General features: G+C 44.8%; 1 protein-coding gene across 1 annotated transcript in view; it reads left to right on the top strand.

The window, feature by feature from the left end:
- The window catches only part of VIPR2 (vasoactive intestinal peptide receptor 2), a 1,176,106-nt gene that overhangs the window by 370,044 nt on the left and 787,271 nt on the right, over positions 1–18,791 (top strand). The window contains exon 3 of the mRNA XM_069647991.1: positions 10,220–10,327. Coding sequence (XP_069504092.1) covers positions 10,220–10,327 — 108 coding nt within the window. The remainder of the gene's footprint in view (positions 1–10,219; positions 10,328–18,791) is intronic.

The following is an 18,791-nucleotide window of genomic DNA, read 5'->3' as shown; positions in this document are numbered from 1 at the left end:
TGCCTTCATTCCCATCCGTGATCTCATACAGTACATGCCAGCATGATGCATATCATTCAGATGATTCTCACCCTTGCAGTTTTCCCTGCAATCTAGGACTTGTACTTTTATTTTTCCCATTATAAAGACAGGACTATGAGTCTCAGACTACAGCTGCCATAACAGCTCTGAAACAGCATGTGGCATGTTGGCATGCAGATGCCACAGTGATTTCTGCAGCAGATGTGTTAATCTAGTGAGCTAAATACTATCTACTGTTCATGCAAGGGCAGACTAGATAAATGTGCTGTGCGCTATATAGTGAAGCCCCAAATATTCAAATTTGGCTGACTGATATTACTTATTGCTATGACATGGACATTGCCTATCTTCGGACGATGCCCAGTAGGTCTTGACCCTCTGGTATTCGGTCAGCATACAGACACTATTTACTAAAGATACTGAATACAGAATATTTTGGTAAAGACTTGTTAAATACTGGGTAATGTTATGTTGAAATTGAATAAGATATAAGTGGATTTAGTAGATTCATTTGTCAATTATTATTGTTATTATTATTATTGTATATATTGACCACAAACCTAGCTTTGGAAAGCAATGGGACGCTTTATAATCATAGGGGGGGAGAATACAGTGAAGGAAGCTGGGAACTAGGGAGCAGGAAGCTAACAAAAGGGGCTGGGAGGGCAGGCAATATGGCAGCAAGGGCTCTGCAAACAACCAGGGAGGAAACACTGGTGAGCAGATCACCTAGTCTCTCACAGGGTGAGGAGTTTCAGGTGTGTGGACCTAGGTGTTAGGGAGGGGGTATTCATTGAAGAGGAGGGGGTGGAGCTCCTTCCTGAACTGTAAAAGCAAGGGGACGAAACTGATGATGATGGGGGAGGAGGCTCCAGAGTTTTGGGGCATAGACAGAGAAGGCCTGTCTCTCTGGTTCTTTTCTTCCTGTATCAGCCGAGTTGAAGTCTTCATATGTCTTTTTTCCTGGTGGATTGTAGGCCGCTGGAGAGTATCTCAGTGAGGTTGCTTGTGGTCTTCAGGGTGATAGCCTTGAAGATGATGCAGCAGGATTTAAAGATGATACAGGCTTGCAGCAGGAGCCAGTTCAGTTCGAAGAGGATCGGGTGATGTGATCGAATTTGCAACATGCAGGATTTATCTCAGGCTTGCCAGGGTAGTGGCCAGAAGGCCTTCCAACAGGGAATTGCCTTCATAGAGGTGGCAGAGGACCAAGGCATAGACAGCAGATCTGAAGTTATCTGGGATGAAGGTTTTGACTGTCCACATGAGAGAAAGTCTTTACCAAGCGGTTTGCTGTTTGAAGGAGAGGCCTGTTGTCGATGCCGAACCCAAGGGATTTGGTGTGGACGGCAAGCTGGGGTGTGAAGCACTTGAGGTTCATAGCAGAGAGCCAAGTCTGGATGTCAAGGTGTTCAGTGTTGTTGGTCAGGAGTAGAAGTTCCGTCTTGGAACGGTTGAGTTTCAGGATAACACTGGACATCCACGACTGGATCACAGGGACGCATGGCAGCTAGCACATCACAGCCTACATTATTAATTTCAATTTTTAAAATGCATGTATTAAAACATGTACACAAGAACAATGTGTGACACCAGCCAGAGGTGTTGATCAGGCATCACTGGCCGAAATATCAACAACTGTTAATTCACATTTCTCAGAGGTGAAACACATTACCCCATTACCATATTGCACATTTCAGTATTTCTTTTTACAAAGTTAATCAGTTGCACTGAAAAATGTCTCATCTGAAAAGAAAGCAGTATTTAACATTTGCATCATACATATGCTCAGTGGGGCCCTACCTTCAAGTAGCACAGTCATAACCCAACAGACTCATATCTACACATACTATCATTCTTTAAAAGACAGTAAATGCAAACATGTCTCATCTAAAAGGCAAACGAATTAGTATGTTTAAACTTTTGACACACGTGCATTGACATTAATTAGAGGAGGCTTTTTAAATTGAACCATAAATAGAACAAATATTGTGTCAGTGCTGCTGCCAGATATATCATAAAGTCATAAAGTTGTGGCCTTAACCTGCCCTTGTCCAGCCAGCCGCCTTACAGAGCACATCTAGTCCGATACTGAGGAAGCCTCGCATGTTGTCCAGGCCCACGAAAAACGGTATGAATGCTGCCAACACGACAATACATCGCAAACATTGTCAATTTAATGATCTTGCATTCAGAAAATTCTGATCTTCACTGCAGCAATAAATAAATAAAAACTTCAACTGGTAATACCTCTTGTCTCCCCTGCTGTGTAAAGCCATCCATCACTGTGTCTGTCGCCGTTTATCTCTGTGAGCATCGTTTGTGCTTTCCTTGATGAAAACAATCAGCAGTACCTTACCTTACGAAGCAACCCACACATGGAGTGCAGACAAAGAATGGCGCATTTCATTTGATCCTCAATAAATCCTTTCCATTCTGACTTCCTCTTGAAAGTGACGTGACGTCCAGGACCAGCACGCCCTAAGCGCCATTCCTCTAATGCAAGTTGTTCAGACACCAAGCACGGCAAAGTAACGCTCGTTTTCCCAGCCACTTCGTATCAGGAACCTCCCAGTGTTCTGTCTTCTAGAACACGATGTGATCACCATGCCCCCAGCCCTTAACTCCGACGTCATCATTTGGCCAGGGCAGGCGAGGGCAACAGAGCTCAGTCCTGCCACCGGCCACATATGACCCTTAGTAGGCTTTCACCATTTATTGCAGTACAGGCGAGCACTCGACACAGTAAAATAAACGTCCAGCAGCATTTAGCCAATCACTATGGGAACTTGTCAACCCCAGGAACGGCACAGTATGTATACCAAACGGTGCCCTTGCCCATGGGACTAAATCACCCATAATGCAGTTTCCACTGCAACCGTGGTATTCTGACTGTGCACCAAAACATGTACCCAGATCACAACAATAACCAGGCACTGAACTGTGAAATGTCTCTGGAATGCTATCAGCGCAGGCATGGATTCCTGGGAGAGCATCAACTTCAGTGGAGCTATCACACTGCACAGGCCACCATCACATGAGGCACCTCAGCACAGGCAGATCCTGACTGTGCATCTTCTCACAGTGGGGACCATCAGTGTACTCCTCTCAGACTGGCTAGGCATATCATCACAGGCACCACATTTCATCATACGCTCTGCATTCCTTCATGGGTTAGTCTCCTCATCCCCAATTTGTAGTGTCCAGCTTCAGGAGGAAGACACAGGATGCAGGTATGACACAGGAGCCAGCAGGTACAAAATGTTGAGGTGCGTTATTTGTATTTCAGGGCATAGGTTATAATAAGAGGGAGAGCATAGGGAACATCCTCCTCTCATTTGTGTCTCCCCTCCTCTATCCCTAACTGTCATCCATGGAACCCTGAGAGAACTCAGGGTTCCACCACTAGCCAGCATTCCATGGCTTGCATTGCATATGGCAGTGCAAGCCACCACACTACATGTCACAAGGACATCATCGATCACCTTGATGGTAGATATTTAGCCGCTGCACCTGGGTCTGAAGCCAGGTTGATAGGACTAAATGAGGTTTAGAATATTGTTGCCAGAGTTGTATATTGGTAGTGAATGGACACTCTGACACTCACTGCAAACATAGTTGTTTTGTTATAAAGGTTTAATAAAAAGAAGTGAAAAATAGAAAGGTAATAGGTAATCAATGCAAGACACTCAAGCTGGGCTGAGGCTGAAGAGGACCCAGCTCATCATCAGAGGAGCAAAATTGTTCACTTGTCATAGCTTCCACATGAAATATAAACAGGGAGTTTTTCATAAATGGACTGACAGAGTGTAAAAAATACTCAGGACAAAAAAGGAGTGGATGTAAACCCTATGTACCATGGGATAGAACACCTTCTTGTCTGCGGCAGCTACTCGAGCACACATCTTGAGAGTTTAGTCAATATAATGCTGAGGTTGTTGAGATGGGTTCCGTAGTAATGGGCAAAATAAAGAAAAATGATGTGAATCCTAGACTCCCTTGAACTAATCTCAAGCTGCCCGCAGATGCCATGTGAACCTTGTGTCTTATTGCGGTTAAACTTCAGAGTTCATCACCACCCAGATTGTACTTCATCAAGGATGGTTGAGGGATGAAATATGGTTCTGGACAGCCTTGCAATTAGACAAAGGTCTGGGCATCTTTAGAATACATTACACAAATCACAACTAACTGATACCAAGTACATTGCTAAAAGGATGATGGCGCATATCCCTGCAGGTTGTCTAAAGGACCAAAACATCTAGGCCCTATGGCTGCTATCTGGGTTCTTTAATATAAGAACAATGAGAACAATGAGAGATAATACGAAACAATCCCACAATAACTAACTATTTTGTCAGCACCAGAACATTCCATAACATATGTTTCAAGTACTTGAACACAAGCACACACGAAGGCCAGCAGAGAAAAACATATCACAAACCTCACTTTGCTGTCCACCCCATTCTTCAGAAAGATTTGAAAAAGAGGCAGAACTATGGCAGTAATGGGGGTTTAGAACCCGCAAAGGTGTACCTGATGAAAACATGGCAGAATGTAACCATTCAGCTTTTAAGAGATTAAATATGACAACAAGCACTTTACTATTCAACCAAACAAACCAGCTGGTATAATGTACATTTTCTGATGCTGCTGACGCTGGTATCTTTATGATGGTGTATGTACACTAGCGGCACTATAAATGATCGTTCTGTTATGTCTCTGTGTAATTATGAACACGCTTGCCTGTATTGTGATTAATTCACATTGTGTTCACCATATTTGTTTACCTTGAGCCACTGTCCCCTTTTGATCCCCTTTCCACTTCCGGTGTGTTGCGAAACTTCTAAAAACATTTTCTTTGATTTATTGAAAACTGATTATAGATCTAACATGACAATAGCTAATACACTGCCACTGGCCGTAGGCATAAGTAATAATGTTACTATGTACACACCTGTGCAGACTAACATATGTCTGCTTTCTCCATTCACCAAGTACAGAGAAGCCTGCACAATTCCCCTAGCTCTCTCTTGAATCCCCTGTTAGGGAGAATTCTAATTTTTTGGCTAATATCCGTCACCTAGTGAGTCCCCTAGCAGCTTTGCTGGATTTCTGTAGTTATTCCACTTGGTCAGAGTGTGAGCTTTTCCCCCACTCTTATCCATGTTTTGCCATGTGTATTTCATCTGTTTTCATCTGTTTTTGTGATTGTGGACTCTGGAGTGCACCACTTCAGTAGCCCCCTTCTTTTTTGTGTTACACAGCACCTTCAGTGCAGTGACACAGTGTTGTCTTTTAGACTTCCCACTGACTCCATTTTCTGAGGCTGACTACTGTCCCCCAGAAAAAGGTAAAGTTGCCATTAACTTTACCTAGACATTTAACCACAGATCCAGTACACCCCATCTTACATGGAGTACTGGAAAGGGTTACTCTGTACCCCTTTTTATCTTTACCTCCTAGAGCCTTGTTTTGCTCTTTTAACATTTAGACTTGGCTGGTGGCAGTGGTATCTACCCTAACTTTTCTACCGCGATTATACTAAATAAACGTGGTAATGTTTAGGCTAATATATTAGCCTAGAACATAAACCCGCTTGACCAAATGTTCTTTCTTTTGGCTCCGGTCGGGTTTATTCACCGTTTCTTTTTGTTAAAGTCCTTCTTGTGTTTTACTTTGCGTGGCAAACCAGATTTGCCTTCTTTGTTCACCGTCTTTTAAGCAGGCTTCTGCGAGGAAGCCCTCCTCTGGGCGCCTGGGTGTCTAGCTGGGCTGAATGTTAGGGAGGGGTGTAGTCACGCCCTGCACAGGGTATCCTAGGAAACCCAAGTTGCACGTTGCCATGATTGGCTAAGGTGGTTGTCCGGGCTGCACAACCCCCTGCTGCGTGATTGACAGCCAGGCTGTGTGAATGGGGGATTTTCGCATAAAAGGCAGGTCTCTTGGGCTAGAAGTCAGAGTCGCCACTGGAACTACAAGGAACCTAAGAGAAGCGGAGAAGAAGCCGGCTGCTGCAACTAACTCGTCCCGGTGAAGCCCTGCTGCAGTCCTGAGCTATCTACCCTTCGATGACCAGAGAAGATCCAGTCCGGAGTCTTCTTCCCTTGAGCCTGGTGGGAATAACCAGCTCATCTTCCACAGCCAGTAGTCGAAATCACTGTACACTGCTGTAGTGGTCCGGATAGCCATCTGAATCTCCTGTTTTAAAGGAGCGCACCTTTTATTTGCCATCGCTGCTGCTGGCTTCATCCCTATGTGGTGCAGACCCCCCCGGACGTCCTCCTTCGTACCGAAGCTCCAGGAACCGTGCGTCTGCAGGAAACCAACAGGAACAACTGCCATGGCACCAGCTTCCTCACAGGATAAGGTACTGTGTTCTGCTTGAGGAACTAGGATGAATCCCTTTTCTCCTCTTCCAAGGCTTGCACTTGTCTTTTCTCCTTCTTATAACTTTTGCTTCCTCCAAAGACAATATCTAAGTACTCCCGGCAACTTTGAATCTTGAACTGTCTGACTGTGTGATCCTCGACAACAGGAACCCGGTTCCACTTGACACTGGCTCCGGCCTATTGACTTTTGAATTTATGTCAGCGAGTGTTCTCTGATTCTGTCTGCCTTGACAAAAGTATTGCATATGATTTTTGCCCCCAACTCTCTCTTGTTAGCCCAGGTGCTAAGTGTGTTTTGCCCCGGTAACGTTTCTTACTGAGGATACGCGTTTCTTTAATACGACCGAGGTGTCAAAAAGTGATCGCATATGTGTTCCCAGTAATGTCTTTTGTTTCACAACACCGGTCCGCCAAAACATAAGGTACTTACCTTGAACCATTCTGTGCCAAGAGAATTGGTTGTTTGTAGTGTGTTTTTCGTGTGTTTTTTAATTCATAGAAGTGTTGTGTTTTACAGATGGTTTAAAAAATAAATTTACTTCTATTTCTTTTACCTGAAACCTTGAGTCAGTGTTTGCTTGAGTCACAGTAATTGTGGTCCCCTTGTGTAATCTCTGCTACTGCTCCTATACTCTTGAGATAAGCCTGGCTGCTCCGCTACTGCTACCACTTTAACATAGTAGTACAGGCGTGTACCAAAGGTGAACTTGTATTACCACTTGTGGTCTTAATTGTGTGTAGTGGTCCCTAAGGGCACTGCACAGGATTTTGCCTAACATCCCCTGAAAGGATAAAGGTGTTTGGAAACATTTGGAATGCCTGAACTACAATGCACGTCTCCTTGATGCTAGAAAATGTACAGCCTGGGGTTCAGTGTTGGTGGCAATTTATGTGTGCTTCCATACGTTTTAACGTGATGCCGCCTGGGGTTTGAAAAGGTTTTTGAAGGATTTCTCAGGTTATCTAAAGCCAAAAGCCTGAATTATCCTGCTGCTGGCAAAGGGAATGTTTTATGGGATTTAGCTTTGCAGTACATTAATTTGTCTTTTGATAGGTTTTAACGCAAGTCAGGCTTTTGTTTTTGAGGTGTGTGAACTCCTCAGATTACCATTTCTTTTGCCTCCCAGTGTTTGTTTTGAGCAAATTTATTTGTGTTTCAAGAACATTCTCCCAATTCTGGGCCCGAAGACTGTTCAATCCTGTAGAAAGAGCCAGGAGTCCAGTAACCGAGCTGTTTTCTCAGAGCCATCTGAATTTCTCTCTCCTGCAACTGTTAAATGAACCAGGCAATTGAATCTCTGGAAGGAGTTGGAAAGAGCGAGTGTATATGCAGATCATTGCCCGGGAGGCCCATCAACCCGCGAAACGGGTCGGCCAGTCTCCCCTAAAACACAGGCTCCCACAAAGTGTTCCTGGCATGGCACAATGTTCGCTCGGGCACCAGCCTCAGGGCTTTGTCCTCAACAGGGAACCTGCATACTGAAAGCCAACCTAGCCGGGACGTGTGTTCTGGGACCATCCTCTTACCCTATTATAGAACTGGTCATTGTGCCTATTTGGGGATGACGAGGCCCTTCTGTGCTGCTATATGGACCCCCTAGCACTTACATGCTGGCTTGAAGTCTGAATGCATTCCCTTCCCGCTCCTGAGTTCTGAGAGGTAACATGAAGCACTGTGACGAATATTGTTTGCTTCAAACCTAGAGCAAGATATTACATATTTACTTTATGTATTCTGACCATTCCGCTCCCTTTCCTTTTGTCACCAACCACATTCACCTCTCACATGTCCTACTCTTGGATGAGGCCACTTTCTAAGTTTCTTGGCAGCCCAGAATTATTATTCATGGGTTCACCTCCAGTTCCATATATAGACATTCAAGGTATTTTAATTCTACATATCTACCAATATTGCACACCAGTACTATTTGATCCCTAGCTCATATCACTTCAAAAGAGACTTGGAATCCTAGTGCATGTATTAGCTCAACACATACTCTTCTGTGTTGCCTCGCTCTAGAAGATAGTCCATATACAACAGCCAGAAATGTGTCCATACTAATACAAGTCTAAATCCCTCTCTGTGTCGGCAAACTCCTTTCCCGCTGCCCCTCCCTTTGTCATCACCCTTGCTCATGCTATTCTTCCCAGGAGACTATGATCTGGTGACCCCAGGTGGGCGCTCTATGGTCCTCAGACAAGGATTCAGTGCTTCAGCTCTGCTACAGTGGTGATTCGGGGTAGTACAAAATCATAGTAACGCAACATAACATTTACCGTTATAAAATCTGGCTATCTACCAATAAAGACATGGCCAATTACCACCAATCAACTTGTAAACTGGGAAAACACCTCCCTTTATATTATTTTTCCTAAGAAAGGACTGGAGATAGGGTGAAAGTGCCAATTGCCCCAATAGGAAAACCTGCTTTTTTCCCTTGGGGCTGTAACTATGCTTTTTTAATTGTCATTGGATTCTCTGATCTGTTTAAACTCCAACAACTTTGAAACTATTGTCACAAATGCTGTCTGAGCACCCTGAAAAATGGCTGCCTATGGGTGAAGATAAATTATGGTCTTTTAGGTAGATGAACAGCAGTGCAGGTGCACTCACTCCATCCTACCCACTGCATCAAAACTTTAATTCCATAGTTTCCCAAAATTTCCCACGTCATTCACTTGGTCAACATAATCTTTTTTAACTACAAAAAGCATGACCCGGCTGCCCTTCATTCACGGTAGCTGTCGGTGCTCTTGTTACTTAGCACTTATTAAGGGAACTATGACAATAAAATAATATCTCTTGCGTGAGTAATACATTTCATAGTTTGGAGACAGATGATAGGGTAGTTTTAAAAACAAAGCATCATTCATTAGCGCATTAAAGGGCAAGCCCTGAGTAAGGAAAAGTTGCCATCGTTGTCATCTCAACAACATCTATTTCCAGAATGCTTAGCGGCTCTGAATGAATGCATAGTAAGAGGTGTGTAAAATGTTTTCTGGTAAAGGCAGGCATTTTAATGTACATACACATGTGTATCTCTATTACCACTCTGCGTTCTACCTCAGCTCCCTGTCCTACCATTTCTACACACGTTTAACATCTCTGCCTTTTTGTCGACTCATCTCTTTCCCTGGGCATGATGGGTGACGGTGCGTTTAATGGAGGGGGTGTGTGAAGCAAAAATGCCTGGGGTTTGTGATGTGTGCCATAGGAGAGGGGTTGGGTGTTTTCCTTGGTGAGTGTTCACATCATTTTTGGTAAATAAATAATGTTTGACATTGACAATGGTATGCTTGGTTGTACTTACAGTCGATGGAGGAAATGGGGGGCCATCAGAGGTACAGATTTTCTTGTCATCGTGTGCATTCATGGGCGCAGTGTCTTCAAATTCAATTGATCAAAAGTTCCTGGTGCACAATTCACACATTCGTTGCATCGCTCTGGCCAGGCAAACCCTCCTCCTCCTTCGCCGAATCACTGTCTGCATCCTTTTGAGGGGAGATGTCTGAGACAAGAAGGGGTGAAGATATGTAAACGGGAGGGGTGTGGGTAGTGATGTAGGCAAGGGATCTTTGCAGGGATGTAAAAGTGGATGGGGCACGAAGTGTGCACTGGGAACAGCAACTTTGGAATGTAGAGCCATGGCTGGTGCTCAACACCTGCAAGTTACTGCAATATTTGTTTAGAGAATAATATCTTGAGAATATGCGATAGTCACAAATTCCTTAATTGTGGAAACGTTGCTAGTTTTGATTAGTTGTTTAACTTACTCCAAACTTCAACTGAAAACATTTGTTTTTAGGATGCCGAGGAACATGGGATAACTTTACATGTTGGCACCCAGCAGAGATTGGAGAAATTGTCACCGTGGTCTGTCCGCACGTCTTCAGGCATTTCTTCAAAAAAGCAGGTACTGTAAAGCAATGTTCATAAGACTCAAAACAAGCTGCATGCCCAATTAACTGCCATCAGTTGATACAAGTCGTTGAGATTCAAAGGCAGTACAATTCATACAGTGAATACAATGTATTAGCTTGAGCAAGCAGTTTTCATTCACTTGGATTTATAAAATTAATTAACAAAATGTGGCCCGAGGCCCCCCTCCCTCTGCCGCATCCATCCCACATCCCACTGATTGATTTTAGGTGTCTGGAATGCCCACTAAGTAACAAGCCCTGCTTTTTTTAATCAATCACTTTGGCTTTCACTCCCCCACCTTGCAGTGAGGGACAATACTGAAGCATGGATCATCCCCCACAACACAGCCACATTAGTAGAATAACATACTGATTTTGTGACCTACTCCAACTTCCCTTGCATATTTATTAAAAGAGATGGTCATACAAAAAACCCATTCATCTATCTTCTCCCCTCCAACTTTGTCCCATCTTCCTTTGAACCCATGGAGCTTAGACTCTTGCTCCAACTCCTCTCTCTATAATTTGTATCTACCACTTTCTTTGCCCTTGCATCCTCCTTTTTTCATGGCCTTGACCTCCTAGCTGAATCTTAGCCCCTTGATGTCCCCACCATACTCATGGCAGACTGCAGAGTCCCAAACATGAGCCAGCCTCATCATCTTCAATTGTACTCCTCCCTTTATGACCACTCTCTGGTTACACTCCACAACCAGTGAACCCACATCTGTGGCAACTCACGGGATCCCATGTTTCTCTCTTCCTCTCTCAAGCCCATAACCTCTCTATTGAACACTCTCCCCATGACCACTCTCTACTTCACTTCACAGTATGTATCCCTTCACCTCACTTCTTCCTCCTCACTTCTTCACAAATGTGGATCCAATTCCATTGTTCCGTATTTGAATCAAGCCAGGGCCCCCAAAATAGGGCTGTCTCCACCCCTGGCCACTTGGCCACATTTGTTGAAGTGACCTTCTCTGACTTCAGCTTAACACATGCTGCTTCCGTTGAGCACTCTATGCCTCTCACCATTCCATCTTCTTCAACCAAGATCTTCAGCTTAGAACTCCAAGTCATCGAGCAGCTGAAGACATTCATGCACCTCTGTCTGTAGCACTGGTGCAAAACTCACTCTGCCTCTCTCCTTGTTTCTGCGTGTCTGCTCATCTATCTCTCATATGTCCTTGACTCCGCCAAGTCATTTTATCACAGCAACCCTCATGGCGTCCCTCCACTCTCACCATAGAGAGCTATCCAGGGCCCTCCAGTTCATGCTCACCATCCTCAATACCTAGATGCCAAAATCTGTGAAATGGGTGATACCCTGACTGCACTCTGTTTTCTCTGTTCTCCATCACCTTTCGCTATGCCACCATTCACCATCACCCCTTCTACCTGGTCTGACTTTCAATCCAGCATTCCAATTGGGCAGGCACCCACCTTCTTGTCTACAAACTCTTCCTACAATCCTACACATTCTCCCCTCAGACCATCTAGGAATTGGCATCTCTAACTTGCACCTATTTCTCTGTTCCCTTAAACCCCCCCTTCCGACTTCCATGATTTTACCTTCCTGCTTCAAGGGGGCCACTATTACACCTATCTTTGAGAAAACCGCATCGGATTACAACAGTCTTAACAACAATTGCAGCGTCTCCCTTCCCCCTTTTGCATTCTTCGAGCATGTGGTGTTTAACTAAATCATAGCCTTCCTTGGATCCTTGGAACAGATTGTTACAGTAATCCCCTCCAGTCTGCGTTCTGTGGTCATCACCATCAAAACAAAATGTGCCCATGTCTCAAACTTTCTTTGAACTACTCATCTCTCCTTACTGTCATCTATTCTCAACCTTCCTTCGCTCTCTGCTGACTTCGACACTAATGAATATTCATCTTCTCTCACAACAGCTCCCACAGCACCACCCTAGCCTGCTTTGTGTATTACCTTACTGTGTGCGCCTTCACTATCTCCTCAAAGGATGATGCATCCTCTGCCATACTATTTTCTTCAGGCACCGCACCAGTGTCTGTCCTTCACCCCATTCTGTCAACTTTCTGCAACTCCATTGTGGGCAAGCTCATCTCCTCCTTTGGCTTCTCGTATCACTTCTTTGCCAATGTTCTTCCACTTCCGCTCCTTTACTCAGAAGTCTCATGACTGCCTTTCCATCAGATGTCACCGGATGACACAAAGCTGCCTGAGGCCTAACTCCTTCAAAATCAAATTGATGTACCTCTCACGGTCTAATGCCACTCTCCTGTCCTCTCGTCTTCCCTCCAGATACCCACACCCAAAATTGGAACAGTTAATTTCCTCTGCTACAGTTGCCAAGATTACCCTCCTGAACAACCAAAGTATCTAGCCATAGAAGGCTGGACTACTGGTCTAGCCTCCTCATGGGTCTGTTTCAAGATCTCCTTGGCCCACTTGGCAAGGTAATGAACGTTGCCACCCAGATCTTCAACCTCTCTCAATCCTTACCCTCATCTGTGCACTGACTCTATGTTGGGTGGCTGGCAGTGCTCAATTGCTCCCTCTTTAAATCTGTTCTTACCTGACATTCGCTAAATAATATTCTCTGCATGCTGTATGCCGTTTCTATTTTCTGTATGTCAGTACTGTGCCCTCCTTGTGTCTCACACTTCCCTCCCCAATCATCACTTGGAGCAAGGTTGTGGAGCGCAAAGAAGGCCCGTGCTAGGTTAACAAGGTGCCTTATAACTTAATAATACCTGAGATTAGGTGTGACTGTGTCGTCCATACTCGAGAAATCAATACATCGGCACAATGCAAACTGAAGCTTATTGAATCATCGGGATATTTGGATATTGCTTCAGAAACTGCTGCAACTTCGCATGTTTGCATTTAAATCAATTAAACTGTCAAAACCCTAACTGGAATTTTGAATCACATGGCGATTGTAACCTCGTTATCTAACTTCTTGAATTACATACAATCAGAAGTGTTTGTGTAAATATACCGTTCCAAAATACAGATAACGAAATACAAATTTGAAAAGCAATACTGTACTTAAATAGCATTTTCAACAGATTACTTTAACATATGTCATTGTTTGTTAAGGAAATTATTATTCACTCTGTACATACCTTTTTTCATTTAAAATCGGTCTTTAGTTTATAAAATAAAATAGACCTTCATGTTTACAGTAAAGGGCACTAAACCTGATGCTGTTGTTTGCAAATAGCTTAATGGTGCATGAATTGTTTAATTATTTGATGATTGTCCATACGCTTGTTTTATACTAAAGATATACAAGAAAAGGGTATCCACTGAGTAAAATAGTCTGCTTCATAAAGATATACCATTTTTTAAAAAACAAATCTATGCTTATTCAATACATTTTCATTTATGCCATGTGACTAAAGAACAGATACAACTGGTAAACTCAGTTTGTGTATAAATATTAAACTACACCAATATGGCGGTTGTTTCTTATTGTGTTAAGACTAGTTTATGTTTTATGTTAGCTAAAGCACTTGCTGTCAAAGCATCTGGAGCAGTGGACTCACATAGCTGCAATGTGTGCATCGATTTCATTGGGCAGTGACAAACACTTACAGAGCCTCATTCGGGAAAGTGTGGTAAAGTTACCATCCAGGGGCATCACTATGGGTCACCAGGGGATGCAAATGCGACTCCTGGGGGCCACGGTTGCAACCCCTGGGGACTCCCTTGCAACCCAAATAAAAAACAAAAACGGGTGCTCCTCATGTAGCAGGCCCTCGCGCGGCACGGGGGACCCTGCCACACCAAGTCTGGTGGGTCCTCGGCCCAGTCCCCACCCATCAAGGTGAAGGCTGGGCCTGGGAGGTACTCAGTAGTGGTTGGAGCTGACCGTGACATGTGCCATATGTCACATGTCACGTTCAGCTCCAACCCCTTCTCACATTCTCTGGGCACAGACAAACACCCCTCCCAAACATTCAAAAACTCACATCACTTCTCATTCACCCAGCAGTGATGTTATGTGTGTTTTTGAGTGTTCTGGGTGGGTGGGTTGCTTGGGTGTGCACCTGTGTAGAGAATGCAACAAGTGGATGTAAGAGAAGGTGTGAGTGACTGGTGGGTGAATGAGAAGTGATGTGATGTGGGTTTTTGAATGTTCTGGGTTCGGATGTGTGCCTTTGTAGAGAATGTAATGAGTGGATGTCATAGAAAATGAACTCCTATGGTCCTTTTAATTATGGTAACACATTTTATGATGCATGGGATGGAGAATAACTCTCACACCAAACAAGAAGACTGACTCAGGAAGTTTGCAAAATATCTGTTCTATTCTCAATTGTCTAAAACAGGGAGTACAATGGACATCAAGGGACTTCGCACAGCACAATCTCAATGCATTTAATAAAAAAACATACTTTTATAGCAAAAACTCATCATACGTGATGTCATACTACGTGGCAAACTACAAAAACCTATGCGGGATTGTGATAGGACTAAGGGGAGTATCTAAGTATACTTTCTTTATGGGATAGGATTGTGATTGGGTCTCTACAGTCAGGTGGGCATCTCATGCCCTCCCTTAGTGCAAGTCATCTTCAACAGTTATTAAGTGCACAGCATATAATTGGATCTCAAACTATAAGGCCCTTCGTTATATGGCCCTCTTCAGTTGGCTGGCACGCTTGCACCCTTCTGGAACATTCGATTCTCTTGCAGCACGTAAGCTGGTACCCCAGGTGCTGGTGGGTGGACTTGACTATACCTCCCCACCCAATTAGCCCATCTTCTCTCATCACTCATGGTGTCTGCCATTCAGATTATCTTTAACCTTGGCCTTGTAGTTGCTTCTCGTCTCTGGGAATATAAGGGGGGGGGTGTGAGCACGTTCTTATCACAGTTCAGGCTCGCATTCCCACATCTATTTCCATCTTGCACTGACGAAATCAAATAACGTGAATTGGGCCATTTTATAGAAGTTAATTGTCTTAGATGAAGAAACATGGCTCTCATGGTGTTCTCTCTTTGCAACTTAACAAGAGATGCCTCAGCGTCTCACATTCACTTGTTCTTCAATGACTGATAACCAGTGTTGGCTTATCTTAGCCTTTGACACCAGGACAAGCAGTCTTCCTTTTGTCCGTCTTCGAGCTTTGGCTTACTCTTTGCCGTAACATATACAGAGCTATCAATCCTCCTTTCTCCAAGGGTTGAGCTTACTAAAATTGTGGCATAGAATGTCCAGTTTCTACACATATTAAGTTGCGAAACTCATAGGAAGAGCACTTTTTTAGCGGCTTATAACTTCGCTCCCCCTGGATGAATCCTCACTAAACTTAGCTCTGAATTGTTGGGCCAAGTTGGGTGTGGTTTCATGCAGGGGGATGGGGACTTATAGGGGAGGTCCCACATTTTTTTTTCCCATAGACTGAATGGGGAAAAGCTGTGCACAGCTACAGGTCGAACAGCTGGACGGAATTTCACCAAATTTGCGCCAGGAGTTGGGAATGGGGCCAGAAAGCGTGCTTTTGTGTGTTCGGTGGAAATCGAACCAGTAAATATATTACAAAACACCGAAATGTACATCCAAAAAATTAGTGACCCATTGCCCTGTTTGCTCCGTGGACAGAAGTGTCATTGGATCGTCGTACAGCGTGGTGTCGGAGAAGTTTGGATGCGGCCTGTAATTGGCTGGAGGGAAGCGTGCTGTGCATCAACATTTTTTGAGAAAGCTGCCATGGTGTATCAGAGGATAGTGCGGCGGCGGCGGCAGGGTCAGCAGGGTCTGCAAAAAGTAACGCATGCATTGTGTCAGCGGCCATAAAGGAAGGAATGGGTGGGGGAGTGAGAAGTGGTTCATGTGACATATGTAGGCTACTATGTTCTGTGGTGATTGGAGGCAGCTGTATTAACAGTCCTTTAGTTTCCGTCGTGACCTGTTTGTGGGGAACTGCTTTCGTGGTTGCAGCTCATTTGCAGATGAGGAGTGAATTGCACATGAGATCGGTTGGGTGGGAGCGCAGGTGGCGGTGCGCTGTGGATGGAAAGTGGTAGTTGGGCACATGGAGAAATGCATGGGTGAATTAAGGTGTGGTGGGTCTGTGGAAGGATTACACCATTGGGTGCATGGTCAAAGGCCGTAGCCCGTAGGCTGTTGGGCATGCACTGAGGAGTGTAGGGCGGCATCATACACACGTCAGCAAGGCATGTTTCAGTCTGCATCCGGTACAGGGTGGTGCTTGAAAAGTGCAGTGTGTGCCGATCGGTTGCAGTAGCGTTAGTGTTGCAAACTGATTGTGGGTAGGTTGGCAGTGGCACAGTACTTTGTGCATGGCTGTGGGTAGAGGTGGTGGAGGATGTGGTATGTTTGTGCATTCTGGTAAGTGCGACCTTTGTTCGTGATTGTGTGTTTTATGGTGTGGTGGGAGTTGGGCCGAAGTGCTGCTACCTACGTGTGGTACGTTTGTGCAAAATGGTAGCTGCCCACGTGGCCATAATGTTAACTGTTGGCATTTGCTGCTGCGTAGCGCCATGGCGGTGTACCAGTTGGTTAGGAGTGTTGGTGGCAGTGGTGTCTATGTGCATTGTTGCAGAAGCTGACATGGAGAAATGCATGGTGGCATTACGTTGCCGTGTGTGTGTTCAAGGCCTAGACCATTGGATGCACCGCCAAAGGCCCTAGGCCATAGGCCATGCATTCAAGAGCCTGGACCATGAGGACACGCACGCCAGTAATGCATTTTGCAATGTGCATAAGAGGGTGGTGGCATGTAAGCAATGGGCCACTGTTGCAAGTAGATTGTGGGTCGGTTGGGAGTGGTACAATACTTTGTGAATGGTAGTGTGTACATCCGTAGTATGTGATTGAAAGTGCACAGGGATGCAGGAGAGAGTGTCTTGTTTGTACATTATGGTAACAGCTGTAATTTGTTACTGCATACCTCCATGGCGGTGCTCCGTGGTTGTAGTTGCTGCAGAGAGAAGTCACGCTATTTTCTTGTTTGTTTGTTTATTTATTTATTGTGCGCGCCGGACCCGAGGGTATCAGGGCGCAGGCGATAAGAATGCATACAGTTTAGTTACAAATGTTGCGGAACATAATTAAAACAATTTCCTCAAAGCTACAAAGGTTGAGGATCAAAGCAGGTATGGTGGAAATACACGTGTCGACATCAAATCATAGATAGGAAGCATACTAGGAAACTATCGTGACTATTGTCTGGCATACATTAGAGGATGCAAAGATACATGCGAACAAAGCAAATATTTGTACAAGAGGAGGAAGTGTAGGAAGGAAGTGTGGGCACTGGGTGCAATGCTTGTGCTAGTGGTGCATATTTGCATAGTGGTAGTTGGCGATATGCTGACATGCATTGTTAAATTATGTGGGGGGAATGTCCACAAGGAGCAGCCCCACTGGAACAATGCAGGTTTGGCAGTGTATGCGGCACAGGGTGGTGATCTTTGGGAAATGCGTGAGGAGCACATTGGCGACGTACTACAGCACGACAAGTAACTTGCAAAGCATGATTTGTGCATACCATGGTTGTGGTGATAGTTGGAACATGCCACAGCATTTGGTGTGCGGCAGGAGATGTTGCAGTGAGAAGTTGAGTAGTGTGGCCATAGGGTGCAGTGTATACGTAATGTGACTATGGAAGTGGGTACGGTTGAAGGGCAGCTTATCTGTGGCTGTTTACTCTGCTGTGTGCACATTTATTGAAGTATGCCCAATGTTGTGAAGGTGGTGTGCATAGGTTGCCAGTGACACAATAGAAGTGCTGCTGCCTACATGTGGTACGTTCGTGCAAAGTGGTAGCTGCACACATGGCCGTCATGTTAACTTTTGCCATTTGCTGCTGCATAACACCATGGCAGTGTACAGGTTGGGTAGGAGTGTTGGTAGCAGTGGTGTCTATGTGGATTTTCGCAGAAGCCGACATGGAGACATGCATGGTGACATTACATTGGCGTGAGTGTGTTCAAGGTCTAGACTATTGGATGCATGGTCGAAGGCCGTAGGTCATAGGCCATGCATGCAAGAGCCTAGGCCTTGAGGACACGCACACCAGTAATGCATTTTTCAATGTGCATGAGTTAGACGGTGTTGACCTATAAGGAATGGGTGTGGAGCCCATTTCAGCCATTATAGGCCCTTGTTGCAAATAGATTGTGGGTAGGTTGGCAGTGGCACAATAGTCTATGAATGGTAGTGGGTACGCCCATAGTATGTGATTGAAAGTGTACAGGGATGCAGGAGAGAGTGTCTTATTTGTACATTATGGTAACTGTTGCAATTTGTTACTGCATAGCTCCATGGCGTTGCTCTGTGGTTGGAGTCTGCAGAGAAATGTCACGCTGTGTGGGCACTGGGTGCAATGCTTGTGTCAGTGGTGCATATGTGCATAGTGGTAGTTAGACATGCTGACATGTATTGTTCAATTACGGTGGGGGGAATGTGTGCAAGGAGCAGAACCACTGGAGCAATG

The sequence above is a fragment of the Ambystoma mexicanum genome, chromosome 2q (genome assembly GCF_040938575.1).
Source record: "Ambystoma mexicanum isolate Mex_15411 chromosome 2q, UKY_AmexF1_1, whole genome shotgun sequence".
In the NCBI taxonomy this organism is placed as follows: domain Eukaryota; kingdom Metazoa; phylum Chordata; class Amphibia; order Caudata; family Ambystomatidae; genus Ambystoma; species Ambystoma mexicanum.
Note: the sequence above shows the minus strand (reverse complement) of the source record. Positions and strands in the feature narration are given on the sequence as shown.